At 34.3% G+C, this 23,223-nt stretch overlaps 3 protein-coding genes across 5 annotated transcripts; 1 reads left to right on the top strand and 2 right to left on the bottom strand.

The window, feature by feature from the left end:
* The first annotated feature begins 151 nt into the window (after positions 1 to 151).
* On the top strand, positions 152 to 23,126 carry LOC144997910 (uncharacterized). Of its 3 annotated transcripts, XM_078957779.1 has the most exons (18): positions 154 to 603; positions 881 to 938; positions 1,086 to 1,194; positions 1,285 to 1,429; positions 1,693 to 1,744; positions 2,045 to 2,191; positions 2,296 to 2,407; positions 2,660 to 2,786; positions 2,871 to 3,121; positions 21,349 to 21,430; positions 21,564 to 21,638; positions 21,720 to 21,756; positions 21,922 to 22,005; positions 22,106 to 22,166; positions 22,254 to 22,360; positions 22,444 to 22,509; positions 22,644 to 22,769; positions 22,854 to 23,126. In XM_078957779.1, the coding sequence occupies exons 1-17, from the start codon at positions 479 to 481 to the stop codon at positions 22,743 to 22,745; spliced, it is 1,740 nt and encodes a 579-aa protein (XP_078813905.1). In that variant the 5' UTR covers positions 154 to 478; the 3' UTR covers positions 22,746 to 22,769; positions 22,854 to 23,126. The 3 variants fall into 3 exon arrangements, with proteins under 3 accessions (XP_078813904.1, XP_078813905.1, XP_078813906.1); XM_078957778.1 differs by lacking the exons at positions 21,349 to 21,430; positions 21,564 to 21,638; positions 21,720 to 21,756; ... (4 more) ...; positions 22,644 to 22,769; positions 22,854 to 23,126 and adding an exon at positions 7,363 to 8,482 and having other exon boundaries at positions 152 to 603; XM_078957780.1 differs by lacking the exons at positions 154 to 603; positions 881 to 938; positions 1,086 to 1,194; ... (4 more) ...; positions 2,660 to 2,786; positions 2,871 to 3,121 and adding an exon at positions 20,432 to 20,669.
* LOC144997911 (ATPase 8, plasma membrane-type-like) lies at positions 3,397 to 7,164 on the bottom strand. Its single transcript, XM_078957781.1, has 6 exons — positions 6,837 to 7,164; positions 6,489 to 6,731; positions 4,958 to 5,360; positions 4,306 to 4,820; positions 4,018 to 4,191; positions 3,397 to 3,932 (listed from the first exon to the last, which is right to left on the bottom strand). Exons 1-6 carry the CDS (start codon positions 7,113 to 7,115, stop codon positions 3,774 to 3,776), a joined length of 1,773 nt encoding a protein of 590 aa, XP_078813907.1. The 5' UTR covers positions 7,116 to 7,164; the 3' UTR covers positions 3,397 to 3,773.
* LOC144997913 (large ribosomal subunit protein eL39z/eL39x) lies at positions 15,153 to 16,138 on the bottom strand. Its single transcript, XM_078957782.1, has 3 exons — positions 15,989 to 16,138; positions 15,402 to 15,505; positions 15,153 to 15,305 (listed from the first exon to the last, which is right to left on the bottom strand). Exons 1-3 carry the CDS (start codon positions 15,989 to 15,991, stop codon positions 15,257 to 15,259), a joined length of 156 nt encoding a protein of 51 aa, XP_078813908.1. The 5' UTR covers positions 15,992 to 16,138; the 3' UTR covers positions 15,153 to 15,256.
* Positions 23,127 to 23,223: the final 97 nt, after the last annotated feature.

Below are 23,223 nucleotides of genomic sequence, written 5' to 3'. Positions count from 1 at the left end.
AAAATGACAAGTGGAAAATAGAAAATTTTTAAAATCTAGAAAATGCCATGTGTTCAAATGAATGAGAAAATGACAAGTGGCAAAAAAGGAGGATATTCCAAATAGTCGTGGTACGGGTTATTTTGCTAACTTTCTCAAATGGTAACGACAAATCAAAAGTACAAACTTTTGAAGCGACACAAGAACTAGATTCGCCTCCCCATATTTTTCTATTATTTGGAATCATAAGATTATAGATTTAAAAGTATGATGGAATTCTTGAGAGATTTTAAGAGACAATAGTGATTTGACCGATACCGGTTCGACTTGAGACCGATAAAGACCTGCGGTTCATTGAATTTGGAGATCGGACCCGGACTGGAAGTCCGGCCGCTTAGAGTAGTAACTGGTAGTTAGAGTCATCCTATCTTCAAACCAGACCCCTCGTCGGAGGGATTACGCCGGTGGTGGCGACGACCACTATCAAAAATCGTAGAAGATGCTGTCTTTGCATTCGAATTTTTCGGTAATAGGCAAAACCTCACAACTTATGCGTATTGGAAAACACCAATCTCCGGTGGTGGCTTTTTCTTCTTCCTCTCATCTTCATCAACAGTCTCTCAGGTAAATATAGTCTGATTGTAATATCTTTAGGTGTCTGTTGAAGATTACTTGTTAACGTTAGACCTACTAAAATCGCCGTGGTTGAAGCCAAAAAACTGATAATCATTTAAGTAAAAGCTTCTTTAAGCTCCAAAACCTAAATTGCGCGTCCTAATTTTGAGCTTCATAGTCGCAATTGGACTAGTTATAACAAACTGAACTCTTATTAAGAAACGATTTTTGGTAAATTAGAATTTAAGTTTGGAGCGTAATGAAGAGTGTTTATGTTCATGTGTAGATATGCTGTACTTGGTGCGGGGTTTGCTGGATTATCAGTAGCATGGCACTTGCTGGAAGTACACACTTTTTCTCTCCTATGTATATGTGTGATAATTGAAAGTTTTGAAATAAGAAGCTTGAGTTGTTTATAGAAATTGAAGAATATAACATGCATTTTCATGAAAATTGAAGAATAAAGTTCCAATTTCTCAATGTTTTTTCAGCATAGTCCTATCGAGTTGCACATTTCCATAGATGTTCTTGATGAGGTTGGAATTGGGGGTGGTGCTTCTGGAGTGTCGGGAGGACTCCTTCATCCTTATTCTCCTAAAGGTCTCATCATTTCACCACTATATATTCCATTCATTTTTTAGCTATATGTCTCTTTTCTATTTTGATATTTGGATAAGTCTGTTTCTGTAGTTAAGCCTTTATGGAGGGCAGCTGAGTGCTGGGAAGAGAGTTTAAAGCTTTTAAGAATTGCTGAAACAGCAATACAGACCAAGGAATCAAGCTTCAACAATGGAGAAATTGCTCAGAGTTCTTATGAATTTATTGCACGAAGAAGGTTTTGCCCTCAATTCTCTCAGAACTTCTGTATAACAGTTGTTAGAATCACCATTCACACAGATAATAGTAGTTGTAGGAAATGAAAGATAAAGATCATACAAACACGATTTATATCATTTGATACAAAAACATGGATAAGATAGAAAAACTTACATCTCTAACTCTACCATTGTGATTTTTCATAAGAATTTTGGTCCAAAAGTTGGGCCTTGGTGTACATATCTAACAAATATAAGCTATAATTGAATTTATTCACTTCAGGGGTATCCTTAGACCAGCAGTCAGCTTGAAGAACATGAGCATAATGAATGAAGTAAGTTCTCCAAATTGTACATATCTATTGATTTGTTAATTAGGATCCTACTTTCATTTCATCCTATTACAACCTTGTACTTTGAAAAATCTACCAAATTATAGCAACAATTTCAACTATTATAATTGGCTAGAATTTCCAAAGAATGAAAAAAGAAAAGATTGAAAGTACAATGCTATAGTTGAGTAGATTTTTCAAAACACAACGCCTTAAGAAGAATGTAATAGAATATATACATTTGAAAGTATGTTGCTTTTTCTCTTAATAGGCACATAATAATTAATTTTTTCCTACTAGTAGAATGCTCAGACATCCCTTGCCAGTTGCAGAATACATTCAATCAATGAAGATGCAGCCCAGATATTAATGCCTAACATATGTGTACCTTCCAATTTGGCCTTTCATATGCAAGGTGCTATAAATATACATCCCCAACCCTATCTTGAGGTATGGAAACCTTAATATAATAATATATACACATATATTTTAACCACTTACCATTGTTTCTTGTATCCTTTTTATTGATTGCATAGAAATTTCACTTTGATTAGGCCCTATATGTAGCCTGTGAAGCTCTAGCTACAGACATGTCCAGTGTGGGCCCCGGTGAAAAAGAGATAAACTTTCACAAGAAATCTATTGACAATCTCCTTCAACTAGAAGGTAAGTAACATATGTGATATATGTATATATATATTTTTTATAGTTCCTTTCTATGAATGTCATGTAATACTATGTTGCTGATTTTCTTGTTAAATATAAGTAGGAAAAATTGTGTTGTACTTTATTTATTTAATTATTTCCATAATTGGTAAATAAATGTAGTACATTGCTATTATGGGTAAAAAATAAAGTACATTGAAGTATGTTCCTATTTTCCTCTCTTAAGTAATATGTTTACATGATCCATTTTAGGGGAATATGATGCAGTTATCGTATGTCTGGGCGCCAGATCCACTTTCCTTCCAGAACTTTCCGGAAGGCTGCCATTGAGGACTTGCAGAGGTGTCACTGCCCACTTCCATCTGCCTGAAAACATCGGGTATTAATATATTTAATCTGCACTAAAAAAAAAGATTGATTTTATATTAAAAATTGAACTTCTTGCTAATAAAATATGTTTCAGAGAAGAAATCCCTGAACATAGCCCTTCGATTTTATCAGACGCATGGCTTGCGATCCAGAATCCACGAAATTTACACGTGGGGTCCACATGGGACTGGAAATCTTGCAACTATTCACAGAAAGTGTCGATGGAAGAAGCTTCTAGAGCTTTGGAAGAACTTTTACCGAAAGCATCTGCGGTATATCCGAGCTTAAGAAAATGGGTTTTTCATGGAGCATCCGCGGGTCTAAGAGCAATGCCACCTCTCACAGGTAACGGATCTCTTCCACTTTTAGGGTGTGTAGATGATTTCATCTCTCAAAATCATTCGAGTAAATTCTGGTTATTTTCAGGCCTCGGATCTCGAGGTCTTTTGTATCATGCTTGGCTCGGGAAATTAATGGCACAAGCTGTAATTTCTTGTGATGAGGGTGTAATACCCCAAGAATTCACCTCATGGAGACCAAAGTTATGATACTATTAGTCCGTTTTGTTGAAGATTGGTGGGAATTGGAAATTTAGTTATAAATATAATGATTGATTGTGATTGAAGATAAGTATTTACAAACACAAAAAAGTATTAGATACAGAATTTACATTACAATACTCTTTGGTTCTGTTATGCATTACCCACTTCACTTGTAGTTTCCTCTTCATCTACACCAGTCAAAATCCCAGTTGTCTACCCTTAAGACTTCCCTACTACCAGATTCAACAACAAATAGGACATCAAAAGTTAACAAAAAAAATATTCACATTTCTTGCTGAATTCCTTTCTTTTCCTATTATAACTTCCTCAGACTTTTTCCTAGCGTAGTACTAGTGTGGTGGTTTGTGGCGGTGTTTTGTGGGTACGGGTGGCCAATCCCTTCACAACCACCATTGACTTACGCCATGTGGCGGTGTTGGATATTGACTATTTGACTATTTTCCATTCAATGATTTGTGGATGATGAACTTGAGGATATCGAGAGGGATGTAGGTGATGATACTGAAGAGCCAGATTACTCCCGCCCATCGCCATCCAACTCCTTTCATTTCCGCAAAATCCCAGTCTGAATATACCGCAAGCATTGTAGCCACCTGTATAAAAATATGGGTGGTGAGGGTAGTTTGGTCTTTTAATTTTTTTTTTTTTAAAAAAAAGAGATGTTATTTTGGTCCTTACTATTTGGGCTAGAGCGAATGCGAGTAACAGCAAGAAGCCAGGGCGCTCAACAAATGACCAACTCTGAGACCTGGTCACAAAGATGAGGGCTTGGCTAATGATGCTCACTTGAAGGTAAACGGCCGCCGTGATTTCGTCCTCATTTCCAATGAGCGAGTGAACACCAAAAAGCTTCTAAAATATTTTAATTAAATTTCATACGTTAAAAATGTTAATTCTGTAAATAAAAAATAAACCGGTCACACAACCAACATGGGGAAGGTAAATCACTGTCTCAGCTTGACTTACCGGGAAGAAGTTGGTTCTTGTTGTGAGCCAAAAAAAGAGGACGGTTACGAGTGCGAGATAGGATCCGAGGACGATACCAGTGGCGAAGATTTCGTTAAGCTTCCAAGAATCTGGGACGGACGATGGCTTGACCCGATCGGTTGATATCGTCATGATGGTGCTATCGTTAAGGAGTGCGATAATGAGGATCATGAATGGAGAGAAGTCGAACCTCCATATGAGTGTGAGGAGCATGAACCCCATCACGATACGGATGGTGATGGTGACTGCATAGATCGTGTAGTTTTTCATCCTTTGGAAGATTGCTCGACTTGTTAATACTGCGTCCACGATAACGCCAAGCCCGGGCTCGGTCAGGATTATATCGGAGGCGCTCCTTGCAGCGTCTGTGGCGTCGGCCACTGCGATTCCGATGTCGGCTCGCTTGAGTGCGGGTGCATCATTCACTCCATCTCCGGTCATACCGCATATGTGATTCCTTTGTTGTAATCTCTTGACAATCTCGTATTTGTGCTCTATAGGAACGAAGAAATTCATGTTAATTTGCAAGTGTAATAGACATGACAGAACAAAACATGTTGTACTGCATTTGACATGCATTGGATTAGTCTTTGTGCATCTCTACTTGGCGTTATGGATTATTATTAATTACCGGGGAAAACTCCGGCGAAGCCATCGGCTTTCTCGATGAGGTCATCAATGGAAGCATCGTTGCCACCTTGTCCAAGAAGTGAAGAAGACGGATACATGTCGGACCCCATGCCAAGTCTTCTACCGGTTTCCTTACCAATAGCGAGTTGATCACCGGTTATCATTTTAACTTTAACACCAAGTTCCAAAGCCTTTCGAATAGTCTCAGCACTGTCGTGTCTTGGTGGATCAAAAAGAGGCAATAATCCAACAAACTCCCATGGTGAACCTGTACTCTCTTTCGACTTCTCTGGCACAGTTTGACGAGCAACTCCCAATGATCGAAGACCTCGGTTTGCATACCCCTCAATGACATCATTTGCCCGCTTCAGCGATTCGCCCTTGAGCTCACAAAGTTGGATGATCTAGATAATATATACCAGTCATCGGTTAGCAATTTAAAATTTGGATATTAAAGGGAAAAGTACAGAAAAAGACTTCTATAGTTTTACAATTTTATCGATTTAATAACGTAGCTATTTTACTTAGTGATTGATCGATCGTATTTTGACTTAAAAAAGCTTTTTCTCACAAACTCGGTTTTAAAGTCAAAATACAAAAGATAATATGTTTGGTTTTGCTTTTAAAATAACTTTTAGACTTTTAACTTTTCCAAAAAGTTAAAAAAATCTAAAAGATGTTTGACAAAATAGAAAACTCATTTTAAATTAACTTTTAGTCATTTAGTCATGACTAAAAATGAGTTTTTTAAAAAGTGAAATCTCATCTTTTTGTAACTTTTGGTTTTTATCTCTTAAAAGATTTAAAAATCCACCCAAACACATTTTAAATACATTTTTCTAGAAAAAATTCTTTTAGAAAATGTTTTTTTTACAGAATGACTTTCAACTTAAAAAAGAAATCCCAAACATAATATTCATTCAGTAGTTAGAAGGCTTTTACTATTTAGAAGTCAGTTGCCCCGGCAAAATACCAATAAACCAACATAATTTAATTATGTTATTGGTTTAGTCTCTCTCAGTTATTAGTTATTCTTTTGTCGATTTAGCTATTGAGCTATTGTTACGAGAGTCACAAAAGTAGTAGCTTACCCGTTAGAAAAAAGTTATAACGTTTTAATTACTTCGATATAATAATTAACCGGCTGAGTTGATAAAATAGTAAAATTACAAATGTCTTTTTTTGTTGCATTTTGTTTGATATTAAATCCGATAGAAAATGCACAATAAACAAGCGATTTACTAATCACACAAGTATTCTAATACTTTTGTCAAGTTAGTCCTTCATAAATTAAAAAATAATAATAATAATAAGTTTAATAGCAAAATCGAAATATCTTGCATTTTGCTGAAATCATATTACTTGAAAAATGGTTATTTTAAAAAAAAAAAAAAATTATAATATTTTAATTAGCAAATAAAACAATTTAGTAACTAAATCGACAAAAACTATATATAAAAAACAATTGTTTTCTTGTATTTTGTCTGAATTAAATGCAATAGAAAAGACAAACAAAGAAAGTGATTTATTACTTCTTCCGGTGCACCCTTGCTAGATCGATGCCAATCCCCATGATTGTCAATATAAGTGATGGCCGTACGCTTATCCACGGGATTAAACGGAAGAAAATGAACCTCCTTGATTGCCGCTCGCGCTTCTTTTGGGTCAGCCAACATGTTGACCATGGACGCATCAATAGCGTCCTGGTTTTCAGTCCTCGAAGCCCGAGCACCATACAATACCACTGTATCCTTGTCACAATCCTTGGCAAATACCTATTATTTGATTCACAAATAATCATATAAATAAAATCCGTGTTTGTCCAAGCTAATAATTAAAAAAAAAAAAAAAAAAAAAAAAAAAAAAAAAAAAAAAATGACCTCGATTAAGTTTTTGTCGACGCTTAGTTTGTTAAGAGTGAGGGTGCCTGTTTTATCGCTGCAAAGAATATCCATGCCTGCCATTTCCTCAATGGCGGTCATTCGCTTGGTGATGGCACCTTGTTGTGAAAGGTGGTGGGCCCCGATTGCCATTGTTACAGATAACACTGTAGGCATGGCAATCGGGATCCCTCCAATCAGAAGGACCAATAGATTATCAATACCGTCTCTATATGCTCTTCGTTGAATCGGATATATCACTATAATCTCGATCACCATTCCAACCGCAATCGAACATATACAAAAGTTACCGATGTCGGTTAATACCTAATGAACATGTGAAATTTCTAATAAGAAAAAAAAAATGGTACATGCATTAAACACTTGTAACTTTATTCGGAAAAGTGTCACGTGCATCAAATGATAAAAATATATAATATAGTATATGATATTTTTTGGCATTAAAAAAGAAGATGCAAAATGCATGCATAAGCACTTGTACGTTTTACCTGTTGGAAATGACCAGATGGATTAGTGCTATCGACAAGGTGTGCAGCCTTGCCAAAAAACGTACGGACGCCGGTGGCGATGACAACAGCCTCTATCTCTCCCTGCTTACACGTGGACCCGGAGTACACGGCGTCACCGGTGTTCTTAGTCACAGGCAGCGATTCTCCGGTAAGTGCAGCTTGGTCGATCTTTAACATGTCACCTTCAAGGAGACGAGCGTCGGCCGGAATAATATCTCCCAGCTTCACGCATATCATATCTCCGGGAACCAAGACAGAAGCCTCCTCCTCCCTCCATTTCCCGTTTCTCAAAATTTTACACTTGGGAGCCAGGCTGGCCATCAGGGCGGAGGCGGCGTTTCCGGCATTGTTTTCCTCGACAAAACTGATGGTTGCGTTGATCAGAAGAAGCACAACGATGCCTACAAAATCCGGCCAATCCGGCGGCCGACCACCACCATTGGCCAAAACGATCGCCATGATCGCTGCAATTTCCATCACCCATGAAAGGGGATTCCACATGAACCCTAGAAATTTGAAGAGTTTGCTTTCCTTTTTCTCCTGGAGCTTATTGGGGCCAAATATTTCGAGCCTTCTCGCACCTTCCTCGTCGCTCAACCCATCTCTGCTACACTTTAAGCTCTTGAACAATTCTTCGATAGGGATTTTCTCAAGATCAACTTCGTTATTTTTTATTTGATCCATGGAATTATGAGCCATGGTTATAGAAAATACTAAATTCAATTAAATGAAAAATAAAGCAATAAAGATGTTAAGATAAAATCGGGCCTCTCTAAAATCCCTCTTCAGAGAGGCTCCACCATGCTTGCGGACATAGTAGAGGCTTTTTTAGGAGACGATGAGAGGGAATTGCAGAAGCCCCTTTTTATCTAAAAAAGAAATACTTGCTTCGTATCTTCTGGTTTTCAAGATGAGTCGCTTTTAGTTTCTTTCTTTCATCCCTGCAATTAGGAACTAGGGGTAATCCATTATTTGCTTCCAGGAAGCTCGGTCCTTCATTTACGTGTGAGGTTTTATTTGATACGTTTGATATTTTGTTAGGTTAGTATACCATGTAACAACATAACATGTGCTCATTCATTCATTAATTCATTTTATATAGACATTTTTTTTTTTTGTGAGGTTTTTATTTCATATTTCACACGTTTGATTATTGTCCCTAGATTAATGTCTTTTGTATGTAAGTCCTATTATGCATGGGATATCCATATTGCATGTTATCTTTATTGTATTTGCGTGACATAATTATTATTACTATTAAAATGCATGCAAAGTATATATATATATATATATATATATATATATATATATATATATATATATATATATATATATATATATATAATATTTCTGTTTTTCTGTTTAACAAAAAAAAAAAAAACCATAAAAAACGCAGATGGATTAAACCCGTAGGCGATTTTAACACTCCATTTGTGAACGTACAAGTCGTTAAAGCATGTGTATGCTTTAGTGACTTGTACGTTCGCATGTGATTTTTTTTAGTGTTCAAAATTTTTCCCGTATAAATATTTGTCATCTCAAACTAAAATTGCAAACGAACTAAGCGATTTTGTCTCTATCCACCTACGATTTTGTATTATTTTTATTTTTTTTAATACGTAATAGATAGGATTTGACTACGAAACCTTATTATTTATAAAGTTTTTGCAAAAAATTATCACTTTAACTGTTATTTTTTTGAAAAATTTGTTTAAAACATTTCTAATAAAATGAATGCTTCTACAAAAATTTTGAAAAATGAAATTGTCCATGGTACCTCCAGACACAAAGAGTTCTCCAACAAAAAGTTTGAAAAATGAAAGGAAAAAAAAATTACGTTTTTATACTCCTGAAAAAGGGGAAATCGCAGATGGACGCAAAATCACAGATGGACTGAGTCCATCTGCGAACGTATAAGTCGCTAAAGAACAAATGTGTTTTAGCGACTTGTACGCTCACATATGAACAAGTAAAATCGTAGATGGATTGAGTCCAACTGCGATTTTGGTGGCTATTTTTATAATTTTGGTTTTTTTGGCTATTTTTCCTATAGTAATTAAGGGATTAGACTCTTTTTGTAATTTTCACAACAAAAATAAAATCTCATTCGGTGAAAGTTTTTTTTTTCAAAATAATCGTTATCACAAACATTAGAATTATCAATATAGCTGGAACATACCAAAAATCATAGATAAAAAGAAAAATCATTTTTAAATTCAATACAAATCATCAAATATCCATATCAAACCATTCAAATGTATGTCATAGTAAAATAGTCATCAGAGTATAATTTCCAAAATCATGAAAGTGCGGAAAACAAGGGTGGATACGACATGATCATGTCGGACTCTTTCCTTTTCGAGCTGGAAGCACCTGAAACGATAAACATAAAATTGTAAGAATAAAGCTTAGTGAGTTTCCCAAAAATACCTCATACCATACATACATAACAGTCAAAACATAACTGAGTCTATTTCACCCCCCCCCCCCCCCCCGCCCCTTTCGGTCTCTTTCAACCAATATTAGGTCTATTTTACCCCTTTTCGGTCTATTTCAACCGGTATCTAGTTTATTTCACCCTTACAGCTAAGCATATAATTATATCAGCAAGAGTCACAAAGACAACAAACACGTATTGCATAACAGTAAGTGTCATAAAGACAACTATCATCCTACACACATAATCCAGTAGGCCAGCATTAGTTTCTTCGACCCACAATTACAGTGAAGGTACTCACCTTAGTCTGAAGATACACAAACCACACTCTCGAGCTATTGCTACTACGGCTCCTATAACACCAGCAGATTCGGGCTAGTCAATTTAGAAACAATAAGCGTCAATAATGAATTTTTAATAGAAGATTATTTAGATTAAATAATCCTAACCAAGTTATAACATATGTCACAAGGGTTCCGTACATATAAAGAACGTTGAAATCCGAGTTATAACGAAAAAATTATGACCTGTCGAATTTTTACGGCAAAACCGGTACGACACCGAGAATCATAAAAAGTGAATTTTTGATAAACTACTTTTTAGCCTTAAATATCTAAATTAAAGTTGTAGTATACATTAAACCAAAAACGTGCATAAGAAGAACATCAAAATCTGACTTCGTGTGAGGAAGTTAGGATTTTTCTAAGATTTTGCATGATAGTATACAGTCCGAAATTCGAATTTTAGATCGATCAAATTTTGGCCGACGCAATCTAAATGAGAATTGAATATATCATTAATAAGAGTTCAACGATAAGAAGACAGACGAAAACGGAGTCCGTATGTAAAAGTTATGGATTTTACACGGTCATTTAATAGTGTAATCTTCTCATACTGTTAAATTTAAAATCGATCGAGAATTAGCCGACAGAGTCAAAAGGAGAGTTGTAGATCCTGTCAATACCTACGTGTGGATATTAATAACGTCAAAAAATGGAGTTTGTATGCGAAAGTTACGAATTTTAGAAGATAATTAGTTTTTTGGGTAATCTATGAGTGACACGTGGCGTAATCTGGGCCACACCTTCTTCCCCACGGCTTGGAACAAGATGGCGACATGTGGCAACGAAAGCCTTGTGTTCATCTAGGGAACGTGTTGCGTTCACGAACGTCTTGCGTTCGTCTCTTGAACGTGCTGCGTTCGACCCTCCGCCCAGCCTATAAATAGAGCTTGTTTATTCTCATTTTTCCACACCAATTAACTCCAACTCTCTCCTAAACACCCCCAAACCCTCAAGGTGTTTCCCTAGCACCTCCAAGGTGTTAGAAGCGAGTCCCAGAGCGCCAGAAGGCTCCAAGAATAAGATCTTTTGGCTCAAAACTTCTACCCCTGCAGAGTCTGGCTCCTAACAAAACCCCCTAGTAAGTGAGTTATGCTGACCCTACTTAAATTATAACTTATGTTTAAGTTCATTATCGTTATTATGAACCTATAAACAAGATTTATTAGTGATTCCAAGTCGTTATACTGATTGATCTACTTACGGGGATGATGTCTAGGTTGTGATTTAGTTAGGTGTTTAAAGTGAGATTTCCAAATAGTATACTTTGTATACCAAACGGACCATACCTCCAATATGATCATAACTGGTTGTTCCTTACTTGATAGATCATGAAAGTAGACTTTGAGTTAATGATGAATCTAGACTAATAATTAGTTGTAATAAAGATTATACTATAACTTAGCGATAATAATGTTAACTTTCGTCAAAGGAAAATAGAATCGTTAGAAGCGAAGCGTTGCCCGAGTTTGGAATCATTACTTAACAATTGAGTGCATAGTTACTTTCATCTTACACATAGATATGAAGTATTTTATATAAATTACGTGTTATGTGTGTATATTATCTGTTTACTTGATAACTATGCTAGATGAACGATCTTATACATGTTTTAAATGATTTAAACTGTATATGTATTTTATATCTACAAAATATGTTGGGTAAAATATGAGTAGATGAATGATAATGGATGAAAGTTGATATAGAGGAACATTTGCAGCAATGGACTTAGTACCCTATAGATGAGCATTGACATTTGTGCCACAACCTGTAGATGTAGTGATCTACGATGTACTCTAAACATCCTAGCAGTTGGGCTCAAAGGGTAGTATCGACAATTGTGCCTAATAGAGAACATCATAACCCTAACAGCTACGCCTAAAGAACAATATCGGCAGTTGCGCCTAATAAAGAATGTCATAATTCTGGATAATTGGGTTGATTTTTTAATCATTAAACATAATTATATTATTGTGGGTTATAAACCTTATGTACTCACCAGGTTTCCCAACCTCACCAACTCAAGTTTATTTGTATCATAGGTGTCGATGCGAAGCTACTTTACACTAAGAGATTAAGGAGATGTAGATCACTAGTGTAAATTAATGTAAGGTCTGTTTATGTTTTTGCTTTTGTGTTGACGATGACATCCCAAAGTTTTAATAAAAATGAAATGCATTTCTTCGGAAATGCTTTGATCACACATTTATCATGTTTTTCTGGGAACAAATTCTGCAATATTTTTATAAAAATGGTACTCTGATTTTTAAATAAAGCATAAATAAATCGATCTTTTCTGACCGTAAAAATAAGGATGTCACAGCTCCTCACATTGAACATTCCAAATTAACCTTAATAAATAATCGGGATAATAGCCCATAAAAAGTCCAGATCACCATCTAACATGCCAATCATTTTACCCCTTCTTTTAATGGGCCTCTCAACCCATTACTCAAGCCCAAAAAACCTAAGGTCCAACCAGGCCCAAAAGACCTAGTTGGACCTTTTAATGTGCCCCTCAATCCATTGGTCTTTTTTTTTCTTTTTTTCAAAAAGTAAATCGATGTGATTGGTCTTTCTTTGTTTGTTTTTTTTTTTATTTTTCTTCTTTACAATCCAAATGTAAATATTTTTTAAGAAATGTTTAGGTGCCAAGTAATATATTGTTTTGTTTTATTTTTCTTCTATACAATCCAAATATAAATATTTTTTAAAAAATGCTTAGGTGCCAGGTAAATATGATGAATATATGACATGACATGCAACGCTTTTTGATATCCCTAGAATCTCATATGTAAGACAGATTGTTTTGTTGATGTTGCAAGTCATAAGTAAAACAATACATCGATTTTGTTAAGAAAAAAATTACCAATTTAAGTAAACAAATATAAAATGTAGTGTTTATATTTAAACCGTGCAACAAATTTAAAAACTCTTGAAGGTATTTAATATTCTCATCTATTTTCCACCTGATGAATTGACTACAAAGCCAAGTATGTCCACTCGTCTTCAAATGTGGTCAAACCAAGAAAAACAATTGAATAGATCAAAAGGTGTGGGTGAGAAAGTTTCCTCACTTTTTGTGGACCATAACATCCTTTCTTTCACTTTCCTTTTACTCACTCAAACCCAATGAATGGGTAAGACGTTTCCATTACTATTTGTTTTTTATTTTTTTAAATAAAATTAATTTATTTTTATAATTTATAATTTTTAAATTAATAACAACCAAAAAATTTAATTAAAAAGAAAATACATTTCATTAATTAAATTAAAAATTACAATAAATTTAAGATTAATAATAAATAAATAAATAAATAAATAAATAAACACACACACAAACAAAAAATCAAACAGACCAACAACCTATGGAAATTATTTTTTCATAATTTTTTCCCTCTTCTTCATCACGAGCTCGAGAGTCGGTCCCGAGAGATGGTCGGTGTTTTCCATCAAGAACTTCATACCCTCCATTTTTTGTCTCTCTGCACGCTCCTTCTTCCTTGCATCTTCTTTTTCTTTGTCGAACGTCAAACATTCAGCGAAATTAATATTATATCGATCAAACGACGTTGTTATTTTTTGAATTTCGTCAACGTCCATGTTGAAGCCTGATGCACCCGAAGAAGTCCCTTTTCCCTTCCTCTTTGCTTTGTCACTACCCATCAGTCGGACAATTTCTTCTAGCTCAAGTTCGTCCTCCTGATTTAAATTTAGACCGACTCGAGCATCGGAGGAAGTTGTGTAACCACTACAGCACGTTTTCATTCGCTTTGATTGTTATACTCCAAAATTAAAATATTGCTCGTATTTTTTCCACCTATGACATCTAAACAATAATTCCAACAATAGTACAACTTTAATAGTTTTCCGACTTCCTCAAGATAAAATTGCAAGCTTCTTAAAGTATTTCTTTGTCGCATTGGCCGCTTTTTCGTTGGGTTTTTAGTCGTAATCTTTTTCTTGCTCCTCCCAAACTGTTCTAAAATGTGAAACCAAAAATGATCTCTCGGTTGTGCATTTCCCGTCTTCGAAACCTCAGAAATGTCAACCTAATCTTTAACAAAACTAGCTCTTCTTGTGGAAGCCATTTTGTCGATTTTTGTCTTCCCGATTATGCGACACCCTTGTGCACTTGTTGTTTTCCTTTGCGCTGTGCGGGTGGTATGGGTTGAATTTCATGAACCATCTCTTCTTCTTCCGAGTCATCCAACTTATTAACAAATTGAAAAAGTTGTTGGGTTTGGGTTTGAGTTTAATTTGGCGAATTTTGATCGGGAAAGACAACAAAGTTTGAAAACATTAGCAAAGTAACATTTTGAACTTGGACCGGGAAATAATGTTTATCATTTTGATATTGAAATTATAGTGGATATTGAACTGGAACATTGAATTGGGGACGTTAAACAATAAACTTTTTGTGATGATGAATCAAAATAGCAAAAATGTTTCAAATATGGGTGCTTAAACTCAAAACATAAGTTTTTTCTTTTTATCGGAGGTTAAGGTTTAATTATCAGAATTTTTAAAGGAAAATAAAGGTCATATAGGGTCAGTTTGAAGGTTGGAGGGTAAAAAAAGTTCTCATTGTAGCATTTTTTAATAGTCAGTTTATAAAGGTTGAAGAGGGTAAAAAAAATTATTTTAAACCAATCCGTCGTTTAATATTTAAAAAAAAAAATCACATTTTAGCATTTTTTAATAGTTAGTTTAAAAAAAAACAATTTCTACCCAATCAGTAAAGGATCGAGAACGATGAAACTGATTCCCTCAAAAATTGATTGGATTAAGACAGCAAGTTAGATTAAAGATTACATCATTATTCTTTCTATTAAAGATTACTATTGATTTGTCAAAAAATTCAGACACAAACTCTCTGCAGAGATTTCTTTGATTATCTCCTACTACACTCAAAAATGGAATGGATTAAGAACAGCAAGTTAGATCAAAACAACAAATAGCCTAACATCATTTAAGACACATGATAAACAAGATCAAAACAAAAGCATCTTCAAATCCCCATGAAATTAAAAACATTAAACTCAAATCCACTGTAAGCTACATATTGAAAACAAGAACAAAAATCTGGTTTGAATTAAACAAAAAAACACCTCAAAATCCAAGCTTGGTTCTGCGCCAATGCCTGCGCTTTGCATTGTACCTGAATCAAACAAACAGATGTCAACAAAAAATACAAAAGCAAAATCAAAAAGTGGGATTTCAGAATGATAATGAAAGTTGGAGAAATTAATTTGACCTGATTGTGTTGTCAGTCCTCATGCGAATCCAGTGAGGAATTGGCCTGTTCTGCCTCATCTTCTTTGCGAGCTTCTTCTTGATCATGAATGATTTGTGTGAAGGCTGTTTCAAAATTAAACATTTATATGATTGTTCATACGAATTCTAGAAGCTCAAAGATAAACAATCATGGAATGCTCGAACCAGAGCTAAGTGAGCATCTCATTTTCTAGATGCTTTTAGCTCATTGCAACAATCGATATACAGCAAATTTAGGTCCAACTCACAGAATCTGCGATGGAGATTACATTCTCCAATTTATATTACACTACAGCGATCAAACCTTAAGTTATCTAGCAAATATCTCTCTTATAACCCTAAACGAACAACCGCAACCCGTAAATTTCTGAAAACCTAAGTAACGAAAAACATGAGTCTAGAATCTTCATCGAAGGTTGTGCGTAGTGGTTTCTTATAACCAAAACAGAAGTAGAGTTACATGATTTCAAGTTCTGAAATTGATCTAAAGGGAAGAAACTAGCTACGATTTGTAGTTACGTTCAGCAATTTTTAACATGAGGGTGAAGAATAGATAGACTAGATTACCATGGCGTTCGTCTTCGGAGAGCACAAGAGCTCTACTTCTTCGGATCTTCTCTGGTTCGCTTAAGATGGTGGCCGCTATGACAGAAGTTATATGTAGCTAGGGTTTTGTTCTGGTTTTGGGTGGGCTATGTCGAAGAAGCCCAATTAGGGTTTAAACTTTAAAAGGATCGATTTTGAAAAATAAATAAGTAAGTTATTTTTATTTGAAAAAATTATTTTTGTAATCAATATATTCTTTTAAACAAATTTTGGCTGACTGACGAGTATTTTTTAATTTTTATTTATTTGTTTATTTATTTTACTTTTAAAGACTAGATTTCACTTATTCAAAACGCCATATGTATTACTCTATGGATAAAATGCAAATAACTGCGATCAACTTTTTCTTAATTTTTAATTTCGTTATCCAAACTTAAAAATCAATAAAACCATAAAAGTTTATAACAAACAATTTCACTATTTCAGTATATGGTGATGAGATAGATTTCGTGATGATAAATATCGATTAAGATTTGAATTTAACTATACGTAAATGCATTTGGCTTCAGCAAAGATAAAATTAATAAAGTTTTTCTTAGCAACCTATGTGCATAATTTGAGTGCAGTGTTAGTCTCTTAAAGAGTCCTAGCTAGACTGTTTTTTTTTTCAAATTTAAATTGAAAATTAATAATATTCTTTTAATTATATAATTTCCTTAGTTTTGTAGTTAACTATATTCAATATACAATATACTTTAGATTAAAAAAACTGGGTAACCTATTTTAGATTTTACAAAAGATAAGTGTACGTTATGTAACATGTTAAATACACACTTTTGATTATGTAAATTTTTTTGCCATATTTCCTATTTGCACATTAAAACGGTATATTAATGAAAACGATTGAATTAGATATGATTTTGAAGATGTTAAAAGGGTTTGTTATTTCCTAGTATTTTTCTATTCTTAATAAAATTTATACCGTTTCACAAAAAAAAAAAAATAAATAAATAAATAAATAAAATAAATAAAAATAAATAAAAAAATAAAAAATGGTCACATCACATGTTAATAACAAAAAAATTTCATAACATATGCACACATTACTCCCGCGATCCTTCCCGCTGCTACTCGACGAGTAGATCAACCAACTCGTTGAGTAGGGCTTAACCCAATAACTCATATTTAGACAATACTTGAGAATCGGGGTGTTACAGTTGCATGGACACTTAAAAGTTTAAGTTTATTTGTTTTGCATAAAACCCATTACAATAATCTTGGGTCTTGTGAGTATAAGCTACTCCAAACCCTATGGTTATCATTTCTTGTGGTTTATGAGTTTAAGGAGTCATAAAAATGGGATCTTAAATGTCTTTATTCATTCATGCAAAGAGTTTTTAGACATTAGAAGGTGTTAGGAAGTTATAGTTTGGACTTGAGCTCTATCTAGCCATGCAAAGGCATAAAGTTAGGAGCTTTATCACTCTAGACGTTTTATCAGGACCATATATGAGCAATTGATGATTTGTCTTTATGGATTAAGAGCTAAAAATAGGAAATGGCTTAACATCGTAAGTAGGTAGGGCGTACTTGATGGGTTTTGAGTAAAATAACATTCCTATGTGCACATGCAAAACCCTAAAGCTTTGGATCTAGGTTTCTCTATTGTACATGCAAATTTATCCAAAGCTTGTAAACCCTAATCTAGCATACTATAAAAATCGAAATCTACAACTAACACAAGTTCAGATGATTACCTTTTGATGGTAGCAAGAATCTTAAACTTCAAGAGCTTAGTATCACAGGTGTAATACCTCTAATGGCTTACAAACAACAAGGCAAGAAGATGATCAAGAAGAGAGGGAATGTAGGCACAATTTTGGCTATAGGAACTCTAGGGTTTCTTGTGTAGCCGAAATATGAAGCCCTAGGGGTCCTTAAATAGTTGAGCTTCTAGGGTTTCAGTCAAAACCCTAATTAGATACCTTAGGCCCTAATCAGCTCCAAGAACCTTCTGGAATAGGGACCTTAGACGATTTCAAATTGGGCTTCCACCTTAAATTCGTCCACTCCTTTAATCCATAAGATCCACAACCCAAAGTCAATTATCTTATAATTGACAATTCCAGTCCCCTTTATTTACTTAATCTCTTTTAGCCACAAAATTAATTCTTGACCAATATTAATTAAACAATATGATTTCTCCTTTAATATATTATTCATATATAATATATTAATAAACCATAATATCCTCTCTCTCTCTCTCCATAAATCATCATGTCTAGTTGTTTTGGTGAAGGCAACCCAAAAGGACCATGCAACAACCGGGTCAAGTACATACCAAATATAGTTATGGACATAGGCACTAATCCAACAATACTCTCATTATGCAGGACGTAAGTTAATTAGTGACCATTGAATTTTTGACCAGTTTGACCCTTGGTCAACTGTGAGGGGTTAGGGATTTGGAAGGGCAAAATGGTCTTTTGCCTATATGGGGATTAACATTGATTGTTGGACCTATTAAGTAGGATATTACCTTAATTGCTAATTAGGGTTTGGTTTTGGATATGTCTAGTGGGAGAGACTTTAGCACCAGCGGCTCGTGTATGAGATCTATCCGTTACCGATCGAGGTGAGTTTTTCCTCAATGTACTTGTGTGTCAAAGGCACCAATATCGGCCCATTAGGTTGTATGATGTATCCTGGTATATATGATGTTGCTATGGTGTAGTAAATTGTTAGATTTATAGATTCGCCTAATTATCTGTTTGTTGGTTATATATTTATCTGTTATATATGTCGATATAGTATGGTTGGGTTGAGGTAGTACTGCTTCGTATTGTATGCCAACACACCCGGGAGTAATCCAGACATAAGTTGAGGGTTGGGAGGGCTATCAAGACTTATGTTGTGGGCTCGGGAGCAATCCTGACATCAGCTGAGGGCGGGAGAGCAATCCAATCTGATGACTATGGACCCAAGGGTAATCCAGTCCGATGATTGTGGACCCAGTGTGTGCAGGGCAATCCAATTTGATGACTGTGGGCATGGGAGGGGGGTAATCTAGTCTGATAAATGTGGACCCAACATGCGCGTTTGTATATTTTATTATGTGGAATATTTTGGGAAACTCATTAAGCTTTATTTTTACGGTTTTATGTTTATGGTTTCCGATACTTCTGTTTTCAAAAGGAAGGGCCTAACTTGATCGCACTACATCCCCTAGAGATTTATTCCACACTGAATGTTTACAAATTACTCCGATGTTTTGAGAATACATTAATACTAATCGTTTTTGGAACAACGAATGAATAGTTTGACTTATTTGAAATGCAGAAAGTTTTACTATGATTTTTGGGATGTTACAGTTGTCCAAGATATTTTGGCAGATTTAATGAGTACAAGAACATATTTAATTAATAGAGGACCCTCAGTCCCTATATGGTTCAGAATTCCATAAGGGAAATGGAAGAGTCGTGAGATTTCACTCTGTTACTTGAAAGTATTAGGTTGTTTCTTAAATGTGGAGGATTCCGAAAAAATACAAGCTCGAGGCAAAGGCAAGGAAATGCACCTTTACAGGCTATAGTTTAGATGACATGGATTATTGCTTCCAGGATAACCAAAACAAAAAGGGTTATTAGAAGCGAGGATGTAGTCTTTAACAAGAATGCCCCTATATAAGGATGAGATTGCAACAAGCTCCAATAGAGAAAAGCAACCATGAAATAAAGATCAAGTTAAGTTCGATGAAATCTTAGAATACAACATTGTAAAACCTATCAATACTTATGAGATATGTGAAAGTTAAGAAGCAGTGTGAACTTAGATGGACTTGTATATATTGAGAGTCCATGGGATAAGGTTACAAAGATAAGTATGAATATCTTGTTATTCAAAGATCCACCAGAGAAAAAATAACTTTGGTAATGTATTATCCTTTACCAAACTACATGTTACTAACATATTATGTGGACTTGAATCTTATATAGGGGATTTGAGAATGGAAGACTTCATACAATGGAAGAAGGCTATAAAAGTAGAATAATCAAAATGTGCACACTTCCATTTATAAACCACCTAACTTGATCATTTATGAAACCGCTAAACATTAAGTTGACTCGACCATTTATGAATTCAAACAACTTCTACCTACAACGTGACACGACTCTCTATGAATCCAAGTAAAATTAAATCACATAAAATCCCGGAATTTAAACTAATAAAACGACAAAACAAATATAAATACCGCAAAATCGAATTGGTCTAGATTAAGACAAAATTAAATCACGTAAAATCCCGAAATTTAAACTAATAAACCGACAAAACAAGTATAAACAACGCAAAATCGAATTGGTCTAAATTAAGACGAGACTAAAATATAAGAAAAAAAAATGAAAAAAAAAAAAAAAGGAAAAAAAAACCCAATTGAGGACCCGAAGTGAGTTCTCAAACCTTTCCCCTCTGTTATAAAACCCACTGTGTAGTCTCTGGTCTCTACATAGACATTGCAGTTTGTCTTCGTAGCTCTAACACAGCAAATCCAAAACCCTCAAAACTCTCCAAAACACTCTCTCCTATCAAATGCTTTAACCGCTATATTTCCGATTTTATTTTGTAAAATTCATTACGTAATCAACAATGCCTCGCGCTTCGAAGAGGAAATCGGACGCCGTAAAATCATCTCTTGCCGAACCTGGTCAGTAATCTTGATATTTTGTAAAACGATACACTTCTTCCATATTTTTCTTGCGTTAATTGTGACGCTACTGAAATTGCATGAAACCCGTGCTTCATAATCTTATACGCGTAGGTTTGTTATAATTGGGTCGATGCTGATCGAATTTTGAAATTATCTTGGCGGTTTGATTGCAGAAATCGAGTTCTTATCTTGATTAATTAGAGGTTTAAGTGATGGGAGTCCGCCTTTGTGAAATTGGACCCCCGTAAAGTATTAAAAAGGGTTTGAATAGAATTATTTGTTAGGGATATATGGAGAATGTGGAGTGTAGAATTACAACCAATCACTGAAACGAGGAAGAAATTGATCTCCTAAAAATCTTTGTTACATTGATCTGGTGCGTGATAGCATTAGATTGATAGATTGAGTAAAGAAAAACAGGAACAAATTTATGCAGTTGTGTTGTAGTACATTATATTGCAGGGTTTATCATGGGATTGGTTGAGAATATTGTTGATCTTAATATACAATTTTTTCACACCATCTATTACTATACTGATTTGTTTAGATTTAGGCTTTCCATTTCAAAGGATTTGAATTCATCTTCATGGAATTCAAATGTACACCTAGTGAAATTTGTACCTTTTCAGACCCTGTTCACTATATTCTTATTGTTTATTTCTCAACTGTTCTCCAGCCCCAAAGAAAGCCACAAAGGAAGTGGAACGAATAGACAACTTCTTTGCATCATATGCTAATACTTCAATAGGCATGATTGAGTAAGTATAAATTTGTTTCTGTTAACTATTTATCTCTACCATCATCATTATTAAAAACTCTTTTGACAAATTATTATTGGATCTTTCATGCTTTTGATCATGGATTCTTATAGTTTGTTTTTGTCTGTAATAGTCCAGAAGGGGTTGAGAAGCTCTGCTCAGATCTATCAGTTGAACACACTGATGTCAGAATCTTGATGCTTGCTTGGTATGTTTCTTTTTTCTATTTTGTTTAATGAAATTGAATCTTTTAAGGTAATTCAGTTATTGAGAGTTAAAGATATTCCAGGAAAATGAATGCGAAGAAGCAGGGATACTTTACACAGGTATGCCACAGGTGTGTTTTATAAGTTTACTTAGTTTCTCACATCAAAGAGTATATAAATCTTTCCTAATCTAATTCAATGCATTTTGACCCTTTTTACATAACATGTTTTAATATTTAAGAAAATGGTGTTTTTCGAAAAATGCTTCTCGATTTATCTTATCAGGAAGAATGGAGAACAGGCCTCAAATCTCTTCGTGCAGACACTCTTAAAAAGCTAAAGAAAGAACTCTCTGAGTTGGAGAGAGAGGTATTTTTACGTGTTTACCCCTCGTAATCATTTGTATAAAATATTTATATATTTCAACTCCAAATAGTATCTAGTATCTAACTTTTTGTTCTTTATTAAGGTTGCTAAGCCAAACAATTTTGAAGATTTTTATCGCTTCTCCTTTCGTTACTGCTTAACAGGTAATCTTTATGTTTTTATTTTGAATTCCAAATAGCATCTCAAATACCATTTTTGTAACACATTTGTATGATTTTATGTAATTTCAGAAGATAAACAAAAGAGTTTAGACATCGAGAGTGTTTGTGTATTACTTGATCTTGTTTTAGGGCCCTATTTCCGACTTCAGATTGATTCATTCTGTGACTACTTAAAGGTTTGTAGCCTAATTCTGATTTGACTTTTGTGATTTTGTTTATAATCATTGATTTCTTTATGTTATGTTTTGAATTTTGATAGATACAAAAGGAGTATAAGGTGGTTAACATGGATCAATGGACTAACTTTTTTCGTTTTTGTCAAGAGGTACTCAACTTATCTTTATTTTTGTGGATTTTATGATGGAATTGGAATTGGAGATTCCATTCCGTACCCTTGTTATATATTGAAATAAATAAAAACAAAAAATTTATAGTTGTATGTATTTTGGATTTTTGCAGATAAAGTTTCCAGAGCTTGAAAATTATGATGCTTGTCAAGCATGGCCATTGATTCTTGACAATTTTGTAGAATGGTTGAGAGAAAAGTCAACCCACCCTTAATATGTATAATGCTGGTTATACAAGGTAATTTCTACAAGGGTATTTATGTATTTTCATTCATTTAGTTCTTCTATATAGGAACATAATAACTGTGTGTTTTATTGGCAGGAATTTTATAGAGATGATGTCAATTTTGGAGAGAAATGAGAATACGTTTTTGCAAGTGTGCTTTGTTACTTTGTTGTGCCAAAAATGGCTCCTACTCTTTGAATGTTTGTTCGTAGCATAAGAATTTGATTTTTTTTTTTTTTTTTTTTTCTAAGTACTAAATGAAACGTTAATTTCGTATACATTTTTTTCTTTCTGAATTTGGGCAAAAAATATATGTTTTGTTTCAAATATTCTAACCATTCATTCTTGCTCTGATTCCATCATTCTAAATGATTGTCTGGATATTGATTCATGATTATAGCAGTTTTTTTTATTTGATAAAAGTGACATTTGGTCGGATGACTCTTGACAAAAATGGAAAAAAGTT

The sequence above is a fragment of the Lactuca saligna genome, chromosome 5, assembly GCF_052625555.1.
Source record: "Lactuca saligna cultivar CGN05327 chromosome 5, ASM5262555v1, whole genome shotgun sequence".
Lineage (NCBI taxonomy): Eukaryota > Viridiplantae > Streptophyta > Magnoliopsida > Asterales > Asteraceae > Lactuca > Lactuca saligna.
The sequence above is the reverse complement of the archived record's forward strand: the minus strand, read 5'-3'. Positions and strand labels throughout refer to the sequence as shown.